General features: G+C 41.6%; 1 protein-coding gene across 1 annotated transcript in view; it reads left to right on the top strand.

Annotated features, from left to right (window-relative positions):
• IL1RAPL2 (interleukin 1 receptor accessory protein like 2) overlaps positions 1–19,235 on the top strand; it is a 456,662-nt gene that overhangs the window by 327,175 nt on the left and 110,252 nt on the right. The window contains exon 7 of the mRNA XM_026061041.1: positions 14,494–14,568. Within this exon, the coding sequence (XP_025916826.1) occupies positions 14,494–14,568 (75 nt within the window). The remainder of the gene's footprint in view (positions 1–14,493; positions 14,569–19,235) is intronic.

Raw genomic sequence — 19,235 nt, 5'->3', positions numbered from 1 at the left:
AGTACCTTTTAATAAGATCCAGTTGATTGCTGATCATTTTTTAAACTGCTTTAATGATTAAATTAATGCATCCAGAGACATATTTTCTTGGGGGGAAAATTAATGTTGGTTTGCTTTTCCAAATAAAAGTATGTAGCTTTGGACCTATCAGACAAATTGAAAACAAAGAGCTAATCCTGGTGGAACGGGAATTCAGTTATGAATCATCTGTGTCACAGACCTTGGAAATCTTGACTTGCAGCTTCCATTGAAAAACAGAGATATTTGATGTAGTGACAGATGATATACTGTACTGTATTTTCTTTTTCTATTGCTGTTTAAATTGTATATTTAGTGAATTAGTCGTGATTGATGATAGTGTTTTAAGGACTTGCTAGTTCTTCCTGGGAAAAGATGGCATATTTTAACTATATTAATGGTTTGAGACTTAAGGATAGCACTATATATTTTTGTAATCTTTCAGCAGTAAAGCCACAATTTATACAAATGGATTCATTCGGTCTTTAGCTCAAGCAACTCTGACAAAAAGGTGTCATTTGAAATAATGTTGCTCATCATTCATAGATGCAAAAGCTTAAGGCTACATTGCTTTGATATGAAATTACTTTGGAGTTTTCGACTCCTAGCAAGATCAGTATATGCTGTTAATGATAATTTAAGTGTTTTGTGCAGCTCCAGAGTAGACTACTTTTGAACACAAAGATGCTTATTTACCAACAAAAAAAGCCCTGCTAACTTGAGAGTTTACAGGAGGAGAAAAGAAGCATTCCTTCTGCAGCTCCAAATTCCCTAAATATCAGCTCTGGAGCAGTTAAAGAACAGTGCTTCCATGTGTTCAGCCAAAATTGCGTATTTGCAGTACAGTATATTAGATCCCTTTGCAATACCTTGGTAATGATGCACATCGTTATAGAGGACTATCAAGGGCTGGGAGAGGTCTCTGACTTTTACTTTGGTGTATTATCTCAAGTGGAGTCCAATCCTGCTGTTGCATTTGAAYAGTGATACCACTGGTTGTGATATCAGTAATGCATGTATAGGGACCCATCTCTGGATGGGTAATAGTAAACAAAAGCATGTACAAAAATAGTTTTAGACACTATCTGAGAATAGTAACAGGTTAATACAGACATTTTGCCTTAAAAGTGTATTGAATATTATTGCTTCACTGTGGTTTTGCTTCTGTGGGCCAAGTCTTTTATAATTCCTGTCTGCTTTTATTCAAAATAAAGACCCCAGGCTTTTCTTTCTCTGTTTAACCCACTGGTGCCGTAGAAAGCAATGATATCATATGGTTTGTAGATAAGCCATCAGTCTTTATATAGTGCCTATTTTAGATAAGTCATCAATCTTTATATAATACATATTTTACAAGTGCGCTGGCACAAAAGGATTTTCTTTAATATTAGTTAAATTTGGGAAGAGAAAGTGAAAATATTTTCTACCTGTAATCCTGTATGTAGATTATCTCCAGATTACCCTGTTAAAATACCTTTGTTCTGTAATTATTATTCCAAATATTGTTCTCTTCCTGAGAAACTGTCAGACTTTAGCTATGCATCCTACGTCTTTCAGTTTAAAACTGTGCCTTATGTATCCCCAACACAGAGCTTAGAATTGAAGTGAAAGACTCTTGATGAACAAGACAATCTTTTCTCCTGTAATAAATAGAAAACGATTGATAAATGCTACGCTTCAGAAAGAATTGATGGCATGTACATGCTGATTAGAGAGAACTGAACGTGGTGCGTGATACATTGTAAAGCAGGCAACACAACCTAGGAAATGTTCCAAACGGGGTAGCTGGTGGGTAAAACACGTACCCAGGGCTGGTTAGCACTCTCACCCTAGGATGAACATGACAAGTAATACATCCTTTACTCCTTCGTTGCAGAGTTTGTGCTCATCTTCTCCATCAGCCTGTCATCCCGTCTGATGGGATAAAAGCGTTAGAAATGGTTAACAATTTTAAATTTTCATTTTGTGGGCAATTTCTATTACATTTTCTCAGATTTTGTTTTCATTTTGAATTGGAAAAAATCAAAACTTTCAAAATTCCCCTCATGAAGGAAAGTGTGAAAAATGTCATTTGGAAATACTGTTTCAGAAAGAAATGGACATTTCAGGGAAGCATTATTAATTGGAAAATTTGGGGGAGGGGTCCTCTCTAAATTACTTTTTTTATTACCTACACATTGACACATGGACCTTGGTCCATGAGCTCTAGCGGTAGTATCCCATAATAATACATCCATAAAGATATAAAATGGCAGTCAAAATGGTATGCTGAGTTTTATTTCCATGGATGTAGTTTAAATGTAAAGGCAGTTACTACCTAGAACAGATTGAATCATCTCTTCTCTTGTTGAAGATGTCAAAGCAAAATCTCAAATTGCTTCAACACATGACAAACAGGAGACACTTCCAACGGGGACGTGAAGTGTCAGGCAGGTTCGTTACAGCAATGTGACACAATTCCTTGAAAAATTTCGCAGAAATTACATTCCTGGTGGGAAACTTGTATCTGGCTGCTGGAGAAGAAGAACAGCAGCAACCTACAGGCTGGGTAATGGGTGGTCCCTGGAGAATGGCGGAGAAGTTTAGAAGCTGAGGAAAGTGATCTCTGTTCCGAGCCACTTCACCAAAAATTCCCCGTTGGCCGAGGGGCAGGAGCAGCGCTGGGTTTTGTCCCGCTCATCGGATGGAGAGATCGTGGGAGAGCAGAAGATACCTCCGCGGGAGTCTGCATGCACCGTGGTCGTTGAGGTGGACRTAGGCGGCATACCCAGGCGTTTAGGTGGCCCATCACCAGGGCGGCTTTTGCAGGGCGCTGGTGCCGCCTCGCGGGCCACGGCCGGGGGCGAGTTCCCCTCCCTCACACCTCGTGTGCTCTGGCCCGGCCGACGGGAAACGCGGTGCTGGTTTGGTAACACAGAGATGGGGGCAGGCTTTCCATTCTTTATTTTATTTATTGTAATCCTGGAACTGGGGAAGGTTTCCTGGTTTTCTGCTTGGTGCTGTTTGGCTTTTTTGTTGTTCTTTTTCTTTCTTTTTTCCTCCCCTCGACGTAAAAATTATCTTCATCCATTAAAATAAGGTTGGAGGAAACATACTGAAGAATTAAACCCTTATCTGCAGCCATGTGAAGTGCCCGTGGGCCTGTTTAATCTTACATTTCAGGGGAAGCTAGGCCCTCCTGCCGCCTCTGCTGCCTGCAGCGTAACCTGCGCCTCGACCGTCGGACAGACACAATCCATCCCTCACCCAGTTGTCGCTTTTGTTTTATGCTCCTCTGCTGTAAAGGTTTGGGGTGTTGACAGCCTGCTTAGCAATGGTCACGTAGCTCCAAAACAAGTCTGACACCGACCTCTTTTTCTTTGGCCGTGTCTCCCCTCGTCTCCGTTGCTTTCAGCGCTGCTGCAACGCCCTGGGCTTGTTTCCCCGTGAGGCGCGTTTGCTCCTCTAAACCGAGCGTAGCTGGGCTTGTTCGCAGGGCTGCGCAGGGGCGCCGGTGGCCCCGGGGTGGCCTTTGGGCCCCGCTTCTGCGCATGCAGCGCTGTGCAGCCCTCGGGCGCCTCCCCTCCGCGGCTGCCCTGCCGTTCTTTCCGCCTCCGCTGACCATTACACGTTTTCAGGTACGGCATTAGTCTTAAAGTATTACGCGTTTATTGTTGCGTAGTTGCCTCCTCTAAACCTGATGCGTGGGGCCGTGAGTGCGCCCTCTGATACAGGATGTGAAGCATTTATCTGGAACTTGTTTTATCAAAGCTCTGAGGTTTCCCGTAGCAGCTTTCTTTGAGAAAATGCTTTGTGCATCGCTGGTTTATTCTTTGAGAAGAAAGAAACTGCCCAGTCGGATCACAAAGCTGCCCTGTATTTGACAGTAGCTGATGCTGAAAAACTCAGGTCCCACRCTGATCACCGGGGGTTATTCTGTTTCCCATGAGCTGGTATAAGCTGTAATGCAAGTGGTGAAAGGCTGCACAGCTGACTGTGAAAATGGGCCATCCTACTAGAGATTTCTATGGATGATACTTTTTTTTGTTAATTCTTTTAAATCCTTTGCCTCAAATGAGGCACTAAATTTCATGCGATAACTATCTCTTTCTTTTCTGAAAGATTTTCTTTTATTGGAAGCTTTAAATTTCCTTGATCTTCTGTTATGAGGCAGGATAAACAGAAGCGACTGTATCTCCAATTACTTTACATGCCTGTATTATTCCTGCTCTTCTTCATTTTCTCTCTAATCCATATAATATTGATATGATTCTACCCAGGTTTTTCTTAACGATGCTACAGGTGTTTACTCAATAATAAAAGTCAACACTTTTTCAAAGGAAAAAAGAAGAGGAAAAAATAAAGTGACACCTGGTAAAATATATTTTGTAGCTTTTGAGGACAAATTAGAGACAGGGAACCTGCATAAATATTCCATAAACATTTTATGAAAAGGTTTTCCTTGTCAAGTGTAGTAACACTTTTCATCATTGTAGCAAGGTTTTGAAGCCTGGGTCTTAATCCAACGAATGCATCAAAATTAATAGGCTAGATGGGGCAGAGTGAAGCCTACTCATTAAACCCCTACAGAGAGAAATGAATCAGCAAGAGATGAATTAACAGAAGTGTCCATATTTCTTTCTTGTGAATATTGTTAATCTAAAAAACCTACAACTGAAATTCCATCTAAAAACTGTTTGCGGCGTGGCAGCTTTGAAATTGTGGTGCTCCTGCTGAACATCAAAGGAGGCTCAGCTGTTACGCTGTGCAACATCTAATTAGGTCCAAAGTACAAGGTTTAGAGGGCCCCTACTGCCTTTGAGACTTCAAGTGAAATGCTTTTTTTAATGTACATCCTCAGTAGCTCTGCTTTCTTTTTTGAAAAGCTGCACACAAATCCTTGGTCTGTAGCAGAGGTCTGGACTCAGGGCTGTCTCAAGGCACAGGCAAGGCAGGCGGTTGCTGGAGACAGCAGACTCCCAGAGGTGGCTCTGGCTCCTCCTGTGCCAGGTTGTGGTACAGACTGGCTAGGGACTGCTTGTGAGCTTGCAGGTGGCACTTCCCAGCCCCCAAAAGCCCACAGTTTTGCCTAGGTATAGCATCTGAGATGATTTAATATGTAGTTTGGCTGGCATTCATTGTCCACAATAATTCTCTTCTGAAAGATTATCTATATTTAATATGAGATTTTTAGTTTAAGAAGATAATGGATTGCCTTGAGTTTTATTACAATAACATATAAAATCCACTCCATGATAATTCATGTTGCTGGGGTTATGCTGTGCTGCAGTAGCTCACTGTGCATGAGTGGTCAGATTGGTCAGGGAATATTAATTGGTTGTGGACTGTGAACTTTTGGTGCTCTGGCTTCAGGTTGACAAGAATGATAGCCTTCATTTGCATGCAAAGTCTCCAGCTGTCCTTTCAAGATGGATGATGGGATCTGGCTTCATCCGTCACCACTTCTTTACTTTTTTATAAGAAAGAAAAAAAAAATTAAGAAAGCCAAAAGATAAAATGTCATAAAATGTTCTCTGCAGATCTCCTTGAAATGAAGGGTAACTTCAAGCATCTTCTTTCTACTCAGAGGCCAAGAGAAACGTTTGGAGTATAGATGAAATTATATGTCCTTTGTGTTAAATACATTTGGGTCATTAAATAAAGCACACTCCTTTTGAGATTTTAATGAATTATATCGAAGGAAAATATGATTTATATTTAGTGACAGTTTATTACTGCTTTTTTTTCTATTTCACACAAAATCCATGCTTGCTTCATAAATGAAGGCTGCATGATCCACATTTAGGAAAAAAAAATAAAATGATCATGCATAATCTTATCCAACCTGTGAAATTTAGAAATGCATTGAAAAGAAAGGTATGTTGGTAACTGTAGGAGTAAGATAATTTGACAACATCAGCGTGATGAGACCCCTGCAAACACTGAATTCTCCCACTTTCCAGCGCCCACCTTGTAATGCCCCTAATGATAGTTTCTGGAGTAACCCATCCTAGCAGTGCCATTGAACACATTAGTGTTTCACATCAAGAGATGCATAATTTGCAGCTGCCACTGGCGTTTAACAGGRATATTGCAGTAGTGTTAAGTGTTCAGCCCTGTAGTAATAGCCTTGTGAAGGGAACCCGAGGGTATATTGTCGTCTGTACCTTAGTAATCTGCAGTCTATGAGATGCTACTGTTTCTATCTTAATTAACCAGAGTCCTCCCAAGTCATATTCTGTTGCATGTGTTCCACCAAAACCTCACTGTTTCATTTTCTATAGGCCTAAATGACTTGATTGCTTCTTAAGCAGAGGGGAAGAAGGTCCTCCACAAATCTGAAAACTGGAGGATGCAAAAAACAAACAAAATCCAGTTCATTATTTGTATACTTACTTTTCTTAATATTTCCATGAGTTCAACAGAATTGTCTAGTACCTGATGCTCTTGCTCTTCTCTCTAAAGCAGTTTGTCTATCTACATGGGCACTGATGACATCTTAAGTACAGTAGCTGAAGGCATCTTAGGTGAGAAGGCTGTCAGCTAGACTTCTTGTCCAGCGAGGATTTCCCACCCAGAAGGGCCAGCTGCTGTTGCTGGAGCGAAGCAGGCTGCCCTGTGCTGCGAGGGCCATGCCTGCAGCACAAGCTGTTCAGTCCGACACAKCTCTCCTTTTAAGATTTTGACTGCTCTCAAAGTCAAGGGGGCTGCAGTGAGGCCCATCCTCTTCTTGGTGCCAGGAGAGTGACCTCTCAAACACGGGTCTGTTCCAAGTCATCGACAGCTTAATGGGTTTGACTCAAAACCACCAGTAATGAGCCAAGAGCATGAGTGTCTCAAAAAAAATCATTTGCTTTTGAAGCTGTTTTTCAGCATAGACATGGCATCTTCCTTAAAATTGTGATTGCATTGTCCCCCTTTCTGTGTCATAAAAAGAATTCATGTGACAAATTCCAATTGTTTACTGCTAATACAAAAATGCTAAACTCCTTCTTGCAGAAAATTGTCCCACAGAGGCAGACCAAACAGTGTATTAAAGCACTCTAGATCCTAGGTAGAGTTTGCAAAAAGTGAGAGTGGTGGTGGTGGAGGGGGATGCATGCAGTTGGTATATCATTTCACCCTGTTGTCCCAAAAGATGCATTTCCTGCTTGAATAGTAATAAATAGAGAAAACCTCTCTGTCACTAAATAATGACTCCTGGCTTCCACACAAGCTCTGAGAGGTTTACTGAGAATAAGTGTTCTGTGTTTACTTTCAAAGCTGGAGATATTTATTCTTCAACAACATTTTGTTACAATGGCTTTATTTCTCTTACGGCAAATGACGGATGTAGGTGTAATCACTTTGTCAGCTCGGTATGGCTGTGGTGAAGGAAGGGCAGCATGATCGCTGAATGCTGAGTAACTGTGTTTTGACTGATGGGTGGAGCGGGCTACAATACAGGGGAACAGTGTCTCCATATAAACAGAGCTTCACAGAGCCACATTTTTATGAATGAGTTAGCTTCCATGGTTCTCCATGGCTTCTCCCCTTGTGTGGTAATTTACCACTGTGCCCAGAAAATGGAAAGCTATCATTTCCATCTGGTAGCAGGACTTGCTGATGAACATGTGTTAGAGGCTCGGTCCACAGAGGCTACTGCCTTCTTACAGGTCCAGCTGCAAACACTTTAGACTTTTAACTTTAGGCTTTTAACTCTGCAAGTCCACAGTTCGGTCCCTGGCAGCCAAGACTATAGCTGTCACATCGATGTTTACATGTGCACGATGGGCTCTCACATTTGCTTAGGTGTAAGCAGCAACATAAACGATAAAGCAGCAGCAGATCGGGCCTGCAGCATTTTAGTGTCAGCCATCAGGAAATCTGTTGGCACAAGTTGGGATTTCAGCTGAGCCAAAGGGAGTTAGGTACATCCTTCCAAATGGTATAATGCTGAGCTTCACTTAGCAACATGTGCCCTGTACTTAGCATATTGATTTAGCATTTTGCACAGTTAGTTCCATTTTCATCTGTGATGTGAATATTGCAACGTCATTGCCAAGATTTTTAGATGCCAAAAAGATCGAAGCCATGCCTGGAAGCATGTGTATTTGAACTAGAAGTGAACAAAAGCTTAACGGTGGGTAGGAGCTAGTTTCAGATTAAGGATTTGGCATGCTGTTATTTGCCCCAGAGGATGCTATTCAGACAAGTCAGTTTTGCTGTCAAAAGGTTAGCCAGATTCTTGATTGAATGATATTGGAGGCTCTGTGTTAATTAATGGTGGGAAAATGCCAGGTCCTTTGATTTAAGGAAGTAGGTTGGCATATAATTGTCTCATAGAAGATTTGAAACAGTTTCTTTAGATTCCCTGCGTTCTGCTTCATATTTGGATAATTGTTCTGTTCATCATTGCAAATTACATGAACAAATGTCCAGGTGATACATCAACAGCAAAATTATAGAATAGCAAATGTATTTTGGGTGCTCATCACAACATGCGGAAAAGTCATTATCCACCCTAAAGAGGAAAAAGAAAACCCTTCCCCAGCATTTGAACAATTCTTAACCACATGTAAATTAACATTTTTAGCCTCCTGTCTTCATCTCCCTTAGAAATGTCTAAAGAGCTAGCTAGTCTGGAAAATATTCCAGCTGTGCTGAGTCACAGGAAAGGCACCTTGTAATTGTAAGCAGCTGGATTTCAGTGCATGCACCTCATGCTGCCTGGCTGCAGCAACCGGCAGTGATTTGGTCCTTGAAGCACAGGGAATACCTATGGGCTTAGGGCATGCCTTTGCGCGACACTCAAGGAAGGTGCTCTGCATTAACTTCAGAAGCTGCTTGTGGCTACACCACCCAAAAACTGCAGTAAGAGACCTGCCCTCATGGTAGCAGCAGCCTGGGCTGTGCCTCCCTGCAGCTGGTGGTGGTTAGGGGTGACTGCTTTAAAAGACACCCAGCTGGAGCTGGGGCAGCTTTGGAAGGAGCATCATGAGGCTGCTGGGGAGGCAAGGTGGGAGACAGTGTAGGGGAACAGCATTGCCCCCAATTGCTGACTCTGAGGGAATGGTTGCTTACTTAGATGCCTAGTAATTCTTCTAGCTGTTATCATTACTTATCCCAGTCCCAAGGCTGTTTGTTTTCTCTGCTTCTCTGTGCTTTTTCAAGAAAACTCATTAGTGTGTCAGATTTGTGTTTGGATATGGAATTTGAGACTGCTGTAGCAGTAAGGCTGTGGTGGAAAAAAAGAAAAAAGAGCCTCTGGGTCTTTGCAGTGCACTGGCACTTAAGAGCAGGAGCTTTTTTCTGAGGACTGTTTTCTTCTTCAGTTGGTCTGTGGGTAATTAGATGTAATCCCTATGCAGCAATCCCAATCTCCCTGTTGACTAAAGATCACTATGTAACTAATTGTAGAGCCCAAAACTTTTGCAGGGCTCTCCTCTGCTTTCCTGAGGTGCTTCTGGGACAGCATATTTCTTCTGCCTGTGAAAAAGGGGGAATAAAGGTAGCATGTGTTATGAGAGAGAAAATGCACCTGGATTTGCCAGTTGCAGAAGATCAGATCAGTGTATTAATTTGTAAAAGACTGCCCTTAAATTTCTTGAGGAAAAAGCCCTATGTCAAGTGTTGTAAAATTGCAGCAACTTGATTATTATTTTAAAGTTTGTGTATTCCTTCTTAACAGGATTGAGAATAAGCTTGGGAGGAAACAGCACTTTAAGCTGTCTCCCAAGACCCTGACTGCTACACAGCCTCTGGGCATGTCCACCAAGCTCGTAAGGGAAGCAAACACATTGCCAGGTGCCTCCAGGTACCCAGAAGTGTCTTTCCAGCTTGTCATCCAGTACCTGTGACTTTAAGTGATGCCCCAGGAGCATGACTGGTGTTACCCTGGGACAAAGACAGGATCCCCTGTGTGAACCCTTCTCTGCTTCATAATTRTGCATCATGGTGCTGACGTTTGCATAAACGAATGCAGACAAAAACTGCCCCAGCCTGTCTGTGGGATGGAGTCTGAGTGCCACGAGTAAAGGCAAAGAGCTCCCTTAGCATGTGCTGCATTATCAGACCCTCACAAAGGCAGGTGAATTGATGTTCTGGGAAATTAGCATTATGCTTTTTCCAATGGCTTCACCATATAAGTGTTGCTGCTCAAAGCAGCCCAGGGGGTTGAAAAAAATAGTTCTATCCCAGCTCTTCCTATGACAGTTAATGAGGTATCTTCATACTTTTTGCAGAAGTACTGTTATGCCTTTAATAATAGGAAGAGTGTTTGCAATGCATTTAGCTGTTTTAATAAAAAGTGTTTTTTTATGGGAGGTGAAGTAAGAATTAGATGAAATAACATAATACTATTAGGTTTATTAAAGACATATCGATACAGTAACTTCAACAAGGCTAGAGATCGGAGTACCACTCATTTATAAAACTGCTGAGAGAATTAAAGAAGCTGCTCTTAAAAGAAGGTGTATTTGAATAAAGGTTGTTTATAGCCTCTTGTCAAGTACAGAGATCATTAATTTTGGATTAAAATTCCTTGCCGCTGAGAATATCTTGCACCAACTTATTGTTGAAGAAGGACCAAAAGTGAATTTTGCAAGGTGAATAAGTAATCTCATGTCTGACCTCTAAAATAAGAAACGGCTCTTGTGTCCTGTAAACATGTATGACATTGGAAAGCCAGCAATCCACTGCGATCTAGGCTCAAAATCCCTTTGGGCCGTTTCAGTTCCTACATGAAGAGCTCTGACAGGCTGCCAGTTCATTATGATGATTACCCTCCAAGAACAATATGGCATAACGTAACTGTTTAAAATGTGACACTCATGAGCACACTAAAAAAACATTCAAAGGCTGCAAGTAAAGCAAGGGGAGTGAGAGGAAGCCTTGCTTAATTTGGGTTGTGAAGGGTACATGAATGAAAAGCATATGAAAGAGCAATAACGAAGGAAAGCCTGAACCCACTGTGGAGCAGCATGGGTGCAGCTACGCCAGCCAGCTTTTTGTGAGTCTTGCAGTGCGCGTGAAGTTAGAGTAGAATTTAGTACCAATGATGAAAAGTGGTAATACAAGGAAAGCCTAAGTGTAGCAACACAAGCCTGAAAAGCTAAGAAAAGAAGCAAAGTGAGGGTAATACACCAAAAGTGAAATTCCATAGAGGGGTCTCACAAAGTACAAGGGCCCACGCTCAACTGGAATGCAAGGTTTTTTGGTTTTGAGGATTGTGTGGGCTTCCCTCCTCTCCTCCTCCCCATTTTAGCAGATTTCCACCCCCCAAAAAATTGACCTAGTATATCAAGTTGTTTAGAATTGCGTTCTTAATCTGGTCTCTTTCTCCATTCCAGCCTTTGCTTTTCTCGAAAGAATTGCTTTCCTATGAGATCTCATGCCTGTGCTCAGCTTTAAACCCACAGTTATGTCCTCTGAAGGAGTCCCATAAAGGGTCAGTGAGAACATTGCTTGTTCTGGCCTGCTCTGGACAGAGGACTTGCTGCTTTGGATGCCTGGTACTGAATCCAAAAACCATGCTCCAACCCCACCCCTGCAGCCACTGAGACCTTTCTGCTCTCTCTGGTATATTTTGGAACAGGCCCATGTGGAAGCTGCAGCAAATAGCTGCAGTCTCCAGCAATATGCTGCTCTTTTCTCTGTGCTGAACATCTGGGTAGTCCTGTATTTAGACACAGGCTAATGTGTTACCCTATTAAGGAGGCTGAATCCTTCCTAAGCTGAAAAGTATTTGCTAGGGTTTTCTTGTCTCGTTCTTTTAAGAAGTTACTGACCTCAGTTGCGCAGAGGCAGTTATTGCGGAATATTGTACATTTGGACTATCTCTTCAGTAGTTTGTCTCCTGCCCCTTTCCAGCAGGCCTTCTGGGGAAGTCTGCCTAGAGAATATAAAAATCAATAAAGAAGCCAAAACCAAAACTGCAGAAAAGCAATGTCAGGCTGTGACTGTAGTGATGAGGTTCCCCCTCAGCAGAGGCCAGGGCTAGACCACAGTACAGCTAATCTTCCACCGTGAGCCAAGAGAAAGCAGCAAACGTTTTCAGCAAAGAGGTCCTTCTTATGGCTCTGGTGGCTCTTATTATTGGCTTAGTATTTATTGGCAGAGGGTTTTCACACGAGGAGTCAGAATATAAGAAAAGCAGAGTTCCAATACGCACTGAACGGAAAAATGTCTGTGCTAAAAATGTACTATCACCCTCTTGTCCCCCTTATGAAATTCTGTGGGCATCAGAGTATCAGGATTTCCTGGAGAACTGACTGTTTTTCTGGAATATTGGGAATGAGCTTTGGTTGAAGGAGGTGTGAACTTCAGTTAAGAAACTTACTGTTTGAATTAGGCTGGCATTTGTGGAGGAGCTCTCGAAGTAGTTATCCATGTCCCATTGCATACAATGGRATTTTATGAGAAAGAGCCTCTCAAAAGCTTTCAGCAATTTAAAAACATACATTACTTTAAAAAAAACAAAAAAAAACAGTGGCATGTCCTCCGAAGTCCCTTGGATTTGATGCCTAAAACTTAGAAGTTTTCAACTTTGGTTAGGATTGAAATTCCTTAAAAAGGAAGTAGTTAAACCATACTTCTGTGTGTAGGTTTGGCATTACTTTCTTATTGCCCTCTAAAGACATTCAGAGGACTTAGGTGCATTGGCACAGAAAATTAATTATTTGTTCCTGCCAGAAATTTTCTGCTCACCGGTTAATCCCCAAATAATGTGATTGTACAGGTGGCCCTGATGTTGCCTCTGGGTCAGTCTTGTGAGTTGGCATTGGACGAGCATTTTTTAACTGCTGTATTCTTGTCAATAGAATTTCCCATTTGTCTCTCATTCTGAACCCTGCCTGTGGTTTTAGTCTTATTAGGCTGCTGCTTAAATCACTTAAGAGATTCCTGTGTTGTTCTCATGGGTAAAAAGTCCTTCTTACAAACACTTGTGATTTTGATCTGAAATGTTGACTACTGGCTATTTGGTTACTGAAATGCGTATTTTGTGATAAGCAAAGCATGACTGYAGGGTCAGTGGAAGAGACTTTTCATTTAAATGGAACTGAGAAAGCGGATCGTTGTGCTGAAAATCACTTCTTAGAAGTTTAAAATAACAGTGGCAACTATAAAGCAAAATCAAATAGGTACTACTTTAATGCAGTTCATCATTTTCTGTAGATATGGACTTTTGGGGGGGTTGAAGACTTTTCCTCAGACTGTACTGTTGTAGCAGAATAATCCAGCTGTGAGAATGGTTGACCTTCCCCCAACTTTGTGCCACTGTCGTTTGATAGCTGGTTCCCGGAGCCACGTTAGTGAAATACGTGGTTGCTGCTGCTCTGCTCCAGCTGCTTGGCTGACTGGCTTTAAAGCCCTGTTGAAGGTGTGTTGAACCAGCAGCTTGGTGCCGAGGCAGACGCGGGGACGGGGGTCCTCGCAGCGTGGGGCAGGAACCCGCTCTGTTTGGGGAGCCTTGGCCTGCTGCCTGGGCAGCGGGGGCCCACAGCCTGAGCTAACAAAATCTGGAGTAGCCTCGTTTCCTATCAAGCCAGCAAGCGTGGAGGCTGCAGAGGAGATCAGGGCAGTTCTGTCCTAATCTTTTACTGAAAAACGCAGATTCAGTTTCCAAACTCAGATCAAATAAATTCCATCAGTGAATTTTAACTGAGAATATTTTAAAGTAATTTTGAAATGTTTAGTTTTCCTAAATTTTGGTGCCTGATGCTGTATTTGACAAGAACAGTTTCCTCCATCTCCAGGGATACTCAGTGATTTATTTCAAGCTAGCTCCAGTTTACAAAAATCATTAACAAAGTCTGGCCCTGAGCACTCAAACTGTATCATAAAGCCGTTTTCTGTAGCTGTAGTTTTTAATGGTAGTATTGCCCATGGTCATCAGTCCTAGCGGCTCAAGCAGTCACCTGATAAGGAGCGGGCCTGGGCTCTGCTTTCTGCTCTCAGAAGAGCAAAACATGGGAAAATAGAGGGCAGTCTGGAGGCTGGAGGCTTCGAGAAGAGCATCTGGATGCACCATCTGAATTGGGTGGGAGTGTAAGCTAGGTGTGAAGCTGTTGGGACTCATCAGGCTAAACTCCGCAAGTTTTTTTTGAGCGTCCAAATACTAGTTTTGATGAGCATTAAGACATATCAGATCTGGTCTCACTGAACTAGTTAGGTTGACGGTTTTCAAATCAGTTAAGTACATTAGCTTTGCAAGATCAGGATCTACAATGCTTGATCTAGATATTATGTATAGATTGGAATCAGATGGAGTTCAGTTTGTTTTGTATTAAGAACATATCTCTTAAAATAGCCTGCCTCCTTCAAATCAGTGGGCCACCACACCTGCAAAGAAACCAGTAGTGCATTGGCAGGGTAACAGCCAAAGTAGCAACATTATGTAATAAATGTTTACCTGCCATCAAGTGTGCAAACGTTCAATTGCTTACCTGGCAGAATTTTTCTTATCCAGTCATTTGTCTCAATTTTTCCATCACATTTTCTCATTTTCTTTTCTAGCTTTGCTCACAGACAAACCTCCAAAGCCATTGTTCCCCATGGAGAACCACCCAACTGTTATAGATGTCCAGCTGGGTAAGTCCCCTTCTGGGAATAATAGATCCTAAACTTCCACTCTGGTAACAGATGGGAAAAAATGGAAAGAAGCATGAAAGGTTTAGAGGCACTGTTACTGCATGCAAATCAATTTGTAGCTTCTCATTTGTAACTGTAGAATTCACTGCCATGGCAAAATAAGGGAATGAACTTGTGTACCATCGGGGAATGGCAGTACTAATTGGTTACGTTGAGTATTAAATATAAAGTCCTGCTGCTCTTTTTAATATATGATTGATAGGAAAACGTATGTCTATGTTGCTGCTGTATTGATCCATTGATGTTTGCCCTAAGACAAATATTCTCATAAAAGAAATGCTGATTCCTTTAAAAGTTAATGGAAAACAGTGCATTTTCAGTTTGTCCTGAATGCTTACTAGAAAGGGCTTTTGACTGAAATGCTTGTATGCTTTTCTCACCCCTGTTATATTTTCTCCTGTGACTGCATATCTCTGAATCTCAGCTGGCAGCCTGTATTTTCTCTTATGTTGACAAAGTCCATTAGAGAGTTCTGCAAACTTGGGGGAAYGGTGGGGCATCTTGGTGCTGAGAGAAATGTTCAATTTTGAAGTTCCAGCAGTTTTTTCTTTGGCTTAGAAATAGATTTCTAATTTTGAGAGGCAGAATTGGAGTTACTGTTGAGGCCTGGGGTGCCATGAGTTTAAATGACAAGAGATGCATTGCAGATGTGGATTATTTACTCTGCACTAAGGCTGTGGTATTTTCCTTTTTGCTTGAGCTTGATTCTGTTTTTTATTTTGTACCCAAGTTGGTCAGGCTTCAGTGCTGGMATGGGTTTTTAAAGGAAAGCAGGATCAGAATGAAAGATGTAAGTGGGCTGGTAATGGTGGTAAAGCCTTTCCTATGACTCTGTGAGGTCCTACTTAAGCAAGCTACTACGGCACATCCTTGATTTTAAATCAGGTGCTTAACAATTTCAGCAAAGCACTTAAGACATCTAAATTAAGGAAGCATTTAAAAATGGGGCTTGAATTCTTGGATGAGATTGTTGAATCGTGGCAAGCATATGAATCACCTGTGAGCTTAGCTAACTCTCTTGTATGGCCGAGTTCGCTCAGGAGCTGTAAGGGCTTGCACAGAGAAGACAGCAGCGGGTCCAGGAAGTAGCCAGCGCCAGACGAATTTTGCAGACGCACGCATGTGCCTGCGCAGGTTCACCACAGGACTCGCTTGCCTGTAGCTGAGTGCACAAATTGGTCCTAAAAGATGAAACCACAAAATGTGTCTGAGGCCCCATAATCAAAAGCCCATCACAGGCAACAGCAAGACACAGTTGTCTAACTTTGGATCAGTCCAAAAGGCTGGGTTTGGTCTCTGAATCCAGCTTCTTAAAAGGCAACTTTCTGATGATTTCCTTTGGGAGCAAATTGTCCCTGCATGTGTCTGTGCAATAAAGGCGCTCAAAGAGTGCATACCTTTGTTTCCTGTGTTTTTATTCCATCTTCATTTCCTCTTCCAAGTCCCCCTGTTCCATTAGGACGGTCTTGTTTTTGTGCTGCATTTCTTCTTTCTCCCTACGTGAAAACATTTTGCTCTGCCTGATTAAAAAAATAAAACCAAACAAAGCCCTTCCTCTCCTTGGAGATATGCCTCAATAATAGCATTTTGGAACATCTCTAGAGGCAAATATAAATCTTGCATCTTTATATCCTAGAATGGAATCCATCAGTGTCTCCTAGGATCAGGGCATTTACATATGGCGCTTTTTTTCTGATGTTGGTAATAAGTTTGGTTATTGCCACTAAACCACATTCATACAATGCTGTAAGATTAATGTTTATGAAAGACCCTGAACTTCTTTCTGTAATGTATCAGTTCATTGATTTCCCTTTTGATTTTAACTGGCAAAGAGTTAGAGCTAGAAACTTCTTGGGGAAGTGCCTTCAACCGGTGGAGGCCCCCGCAGCGTTGGCCTGGGGGCCGTGCTGACCTGCAGAGTTTGCAGCAGACCCTCTGGACTGCGGCGGTGTAGCAAAGGCGATCATTTGATAGCAGCTAGGTAATGGAGGAGAAAGGGAAGTCCTGTGAGCAAGTTGTAGGTAAGGTTATCTGCTGGAATACTTTTTTAAAAATCTTGTGAAGCTAGTAGCTCTGGAAGATTGCCGTTCTTCTGTACTTTATTAGAAATCAAGGCAAAGTTTCTATTAGAAAGGATTGCGTGGGGTCAAATTCTCCAATGTGCCTGCTTTTTTCAATGGTCATGCAAGTATAAATGTGCCACTGAACTACAAAAGAAATGGAGTTTAATCCATCTACTTGTTCCGAAGAGATTATTTTAGACTTCTATTGGCAAACTAATCTTTAAAGAAATGGCTGTCTTTGCTCTATAAGCACAGCACATTAACAATTATTTACTGTCTTTATCCTTAATGATTAGCACAATGCAATGTGGCACCTTCCTGGAACTAGGCACAGGCCTAACTTTTTAAACAGCTTCCTATTTGATATGATTGCAGACCTCAATATTCACCTTTTGGCTTTCAGCTTTTGTAAGAAGTTTCAATTGAAAAACAGGTACGCACGATTCTTATTGCCAGTAGATAAAAGGGTCTCTTCAGGCTTCAAACGTGGCCCAGAGCTTGTCTTGGTCATCTTAGGTGGCAGGAATGTACTTTTTTGTTTTTTTACCTTTTTCTTTAGGATTTGACAGAGATCCAAACAACTCCGTCAAGGTTAGACAGAAGCAGAAACTAGAATTTGCCTCTTACTTGTTTTCTATATTTGCTTGTGCTAGAGAGACAGAGATGAGGGGAGAAAGCGTGTGCAAGAGAGGAGAAATGACAGGAGGACAAAAGAGCATCCCAGAGGACTAGAGGAGTAGTCCAAAACAATTTCACTGTCACAGATGCTTTGCCAGGTCAGATAATCACTTCATCTCTGGGCAGACCTAGAAAATAGCTGCTGTTTTGTTTTGKTTTTTTACATTTTTCAATTGCTGCTTCCTTTTCACACAGACCTTTTTTTGTTTTGTTTTATGGTTATTAGCATTGGGGCAGGGGGTAGCAATACTATTAGACTGCATAATATGCAGCGCACTTGATCTTATTATATCCTGGTTTTAACAAATAACTTTTATTCTTATTATATAGAATACTTTTCTGCAAATACATCAGGTTAATCTTATAATAACATTTGCTTCCCGAAGAGGCTACCCTTGAGGTTCTTTGTTAGATTAAAACCAAATTTGAATGTATGAGCAAAAATATGGTCAACCCGAAGTCTTGCTGCTGGCAGTGATCATTTGGTTCTGCCCAGAAGATGGTATGGCTTTAACAGAAGGCTCCTAAGGTTGCATTTGAAGAGTTTTGTACCATAACTCTTTGCTTTTCTGCTCAAAAAACGTGACTTGTTTCCCATGTAAGGGTCTGAGTGTGAATTTGTTAAGCTTATGCCAGTGTGATTCAAAGCAGTTATTCAAAGATCCTTATTTCTAGAGTGTTTGCTGCTGCTTTGTTAGACCTTGCATAACCTAAGTGTGTGTGAATTGTTCATGGCTTATCACTGAGCTTACAGAACTCCTAAAGTGATTTGAAAAAGTAAAGACCAGTCACATGTATGGCCTGTGGTCTTCGGGTTGCTGYGCAGTAAGTTTTAGAGATCTATTATCTATGTCTGATGCAGCCGTTCTGACTGTAAGTGGAGCATGCTGTGCTATCAATCTTACGATGACTTGTTGGTGCATCACTCTGCTGATTTCTTAATTTATTTTTAAAATTCTTTTCTGGCTAACTTTGTTCACTCTCTGTGCTTTGAGAACGTGGATGGAAAGATAACCCATCCCTTGTGCTCCAGGCTGCCACGTGATTGCAGAGCAGGGCTCTTCTCCGAGCTAACTGCTTTGCACAATTCTGGCAGCACCAAGGAGCCGAAATCCAGTTTACGCGCAGGTAGCGGCAAATTCTCACACTGCCCAGCTGCTCTCAGCTGGTATAAAAGCGGTCCGGCGGGGCCGTGGGCATTCAGGGAAGGGAGGAAGGACAGCTGTGCTCTGCTGATTCTTGGCTGGACAGGGATCACTAAGGATCTCTTAGGAGCTGTAGCTAGCTAGCCTGTGTATAAGTAGCTTCCAGAGTCATTGAACTTGCCCCGTGGCTGGTATTTTACAATTACGTGTTCCTTAGAATATCCAAAGACCTAAAAGCACCCTATCAAAATAGKAGCTAAGATTTTCTGTTGTATTAATTCTGTAACATTTATAACAGTAATTGCAATGTTCAGTTAGTCTTTTCCTTACGAATATTGAGTGAGAGTTAGGTGAGATTGGAATGAATGTTTGCATGTCTCTCTGTATTTTAATTGAATATATCATTTATGTACCATTTGTTTTTAAACTAGTTACTAGATTTGTTATCAGACATTTACTTAAAAACGTAGCATGAGTGTTACTTAGAAAAACAAAACAATAAAYATCTATGTTAATTCACTTACTAAACAAGGAAAATGTCGAGGGATTTACCTCACTGGTTTCGTAGTAGTTTTTCTGATTCTAAAGATGCAGAGAAGAAACATGTAGTTTATGAGGATTCTCCTTTTTCTAAGAGTTGAGCTGTTCAGAACTTGTTTCTAGGAGATTTAACAGTGCAATTCCTCGGGACTCGTTATTAGGTACTGTATAATAGAGGTAC

Source organism: Apteryx rowi, unplaced genomic scaffold (assembly GCF_003343035.1).
Source record: "Apteryx rowi isolate R43461 unplaced genomic scaffold, aptRow1 scaffold_174, whole genome shotgun sequence".
Taxonomy (NCBI): Eukaryota; Metazoa; Chordata; class Aves; order Apterygiformes; family Apterygidae; genus Apteryx; species Apteryx rowi.
The sequence above is the reverse complement of the archived record's forward strand: the minus strand, read 5'-3'. Positions and strand labels throughout refer to the sequence as shown.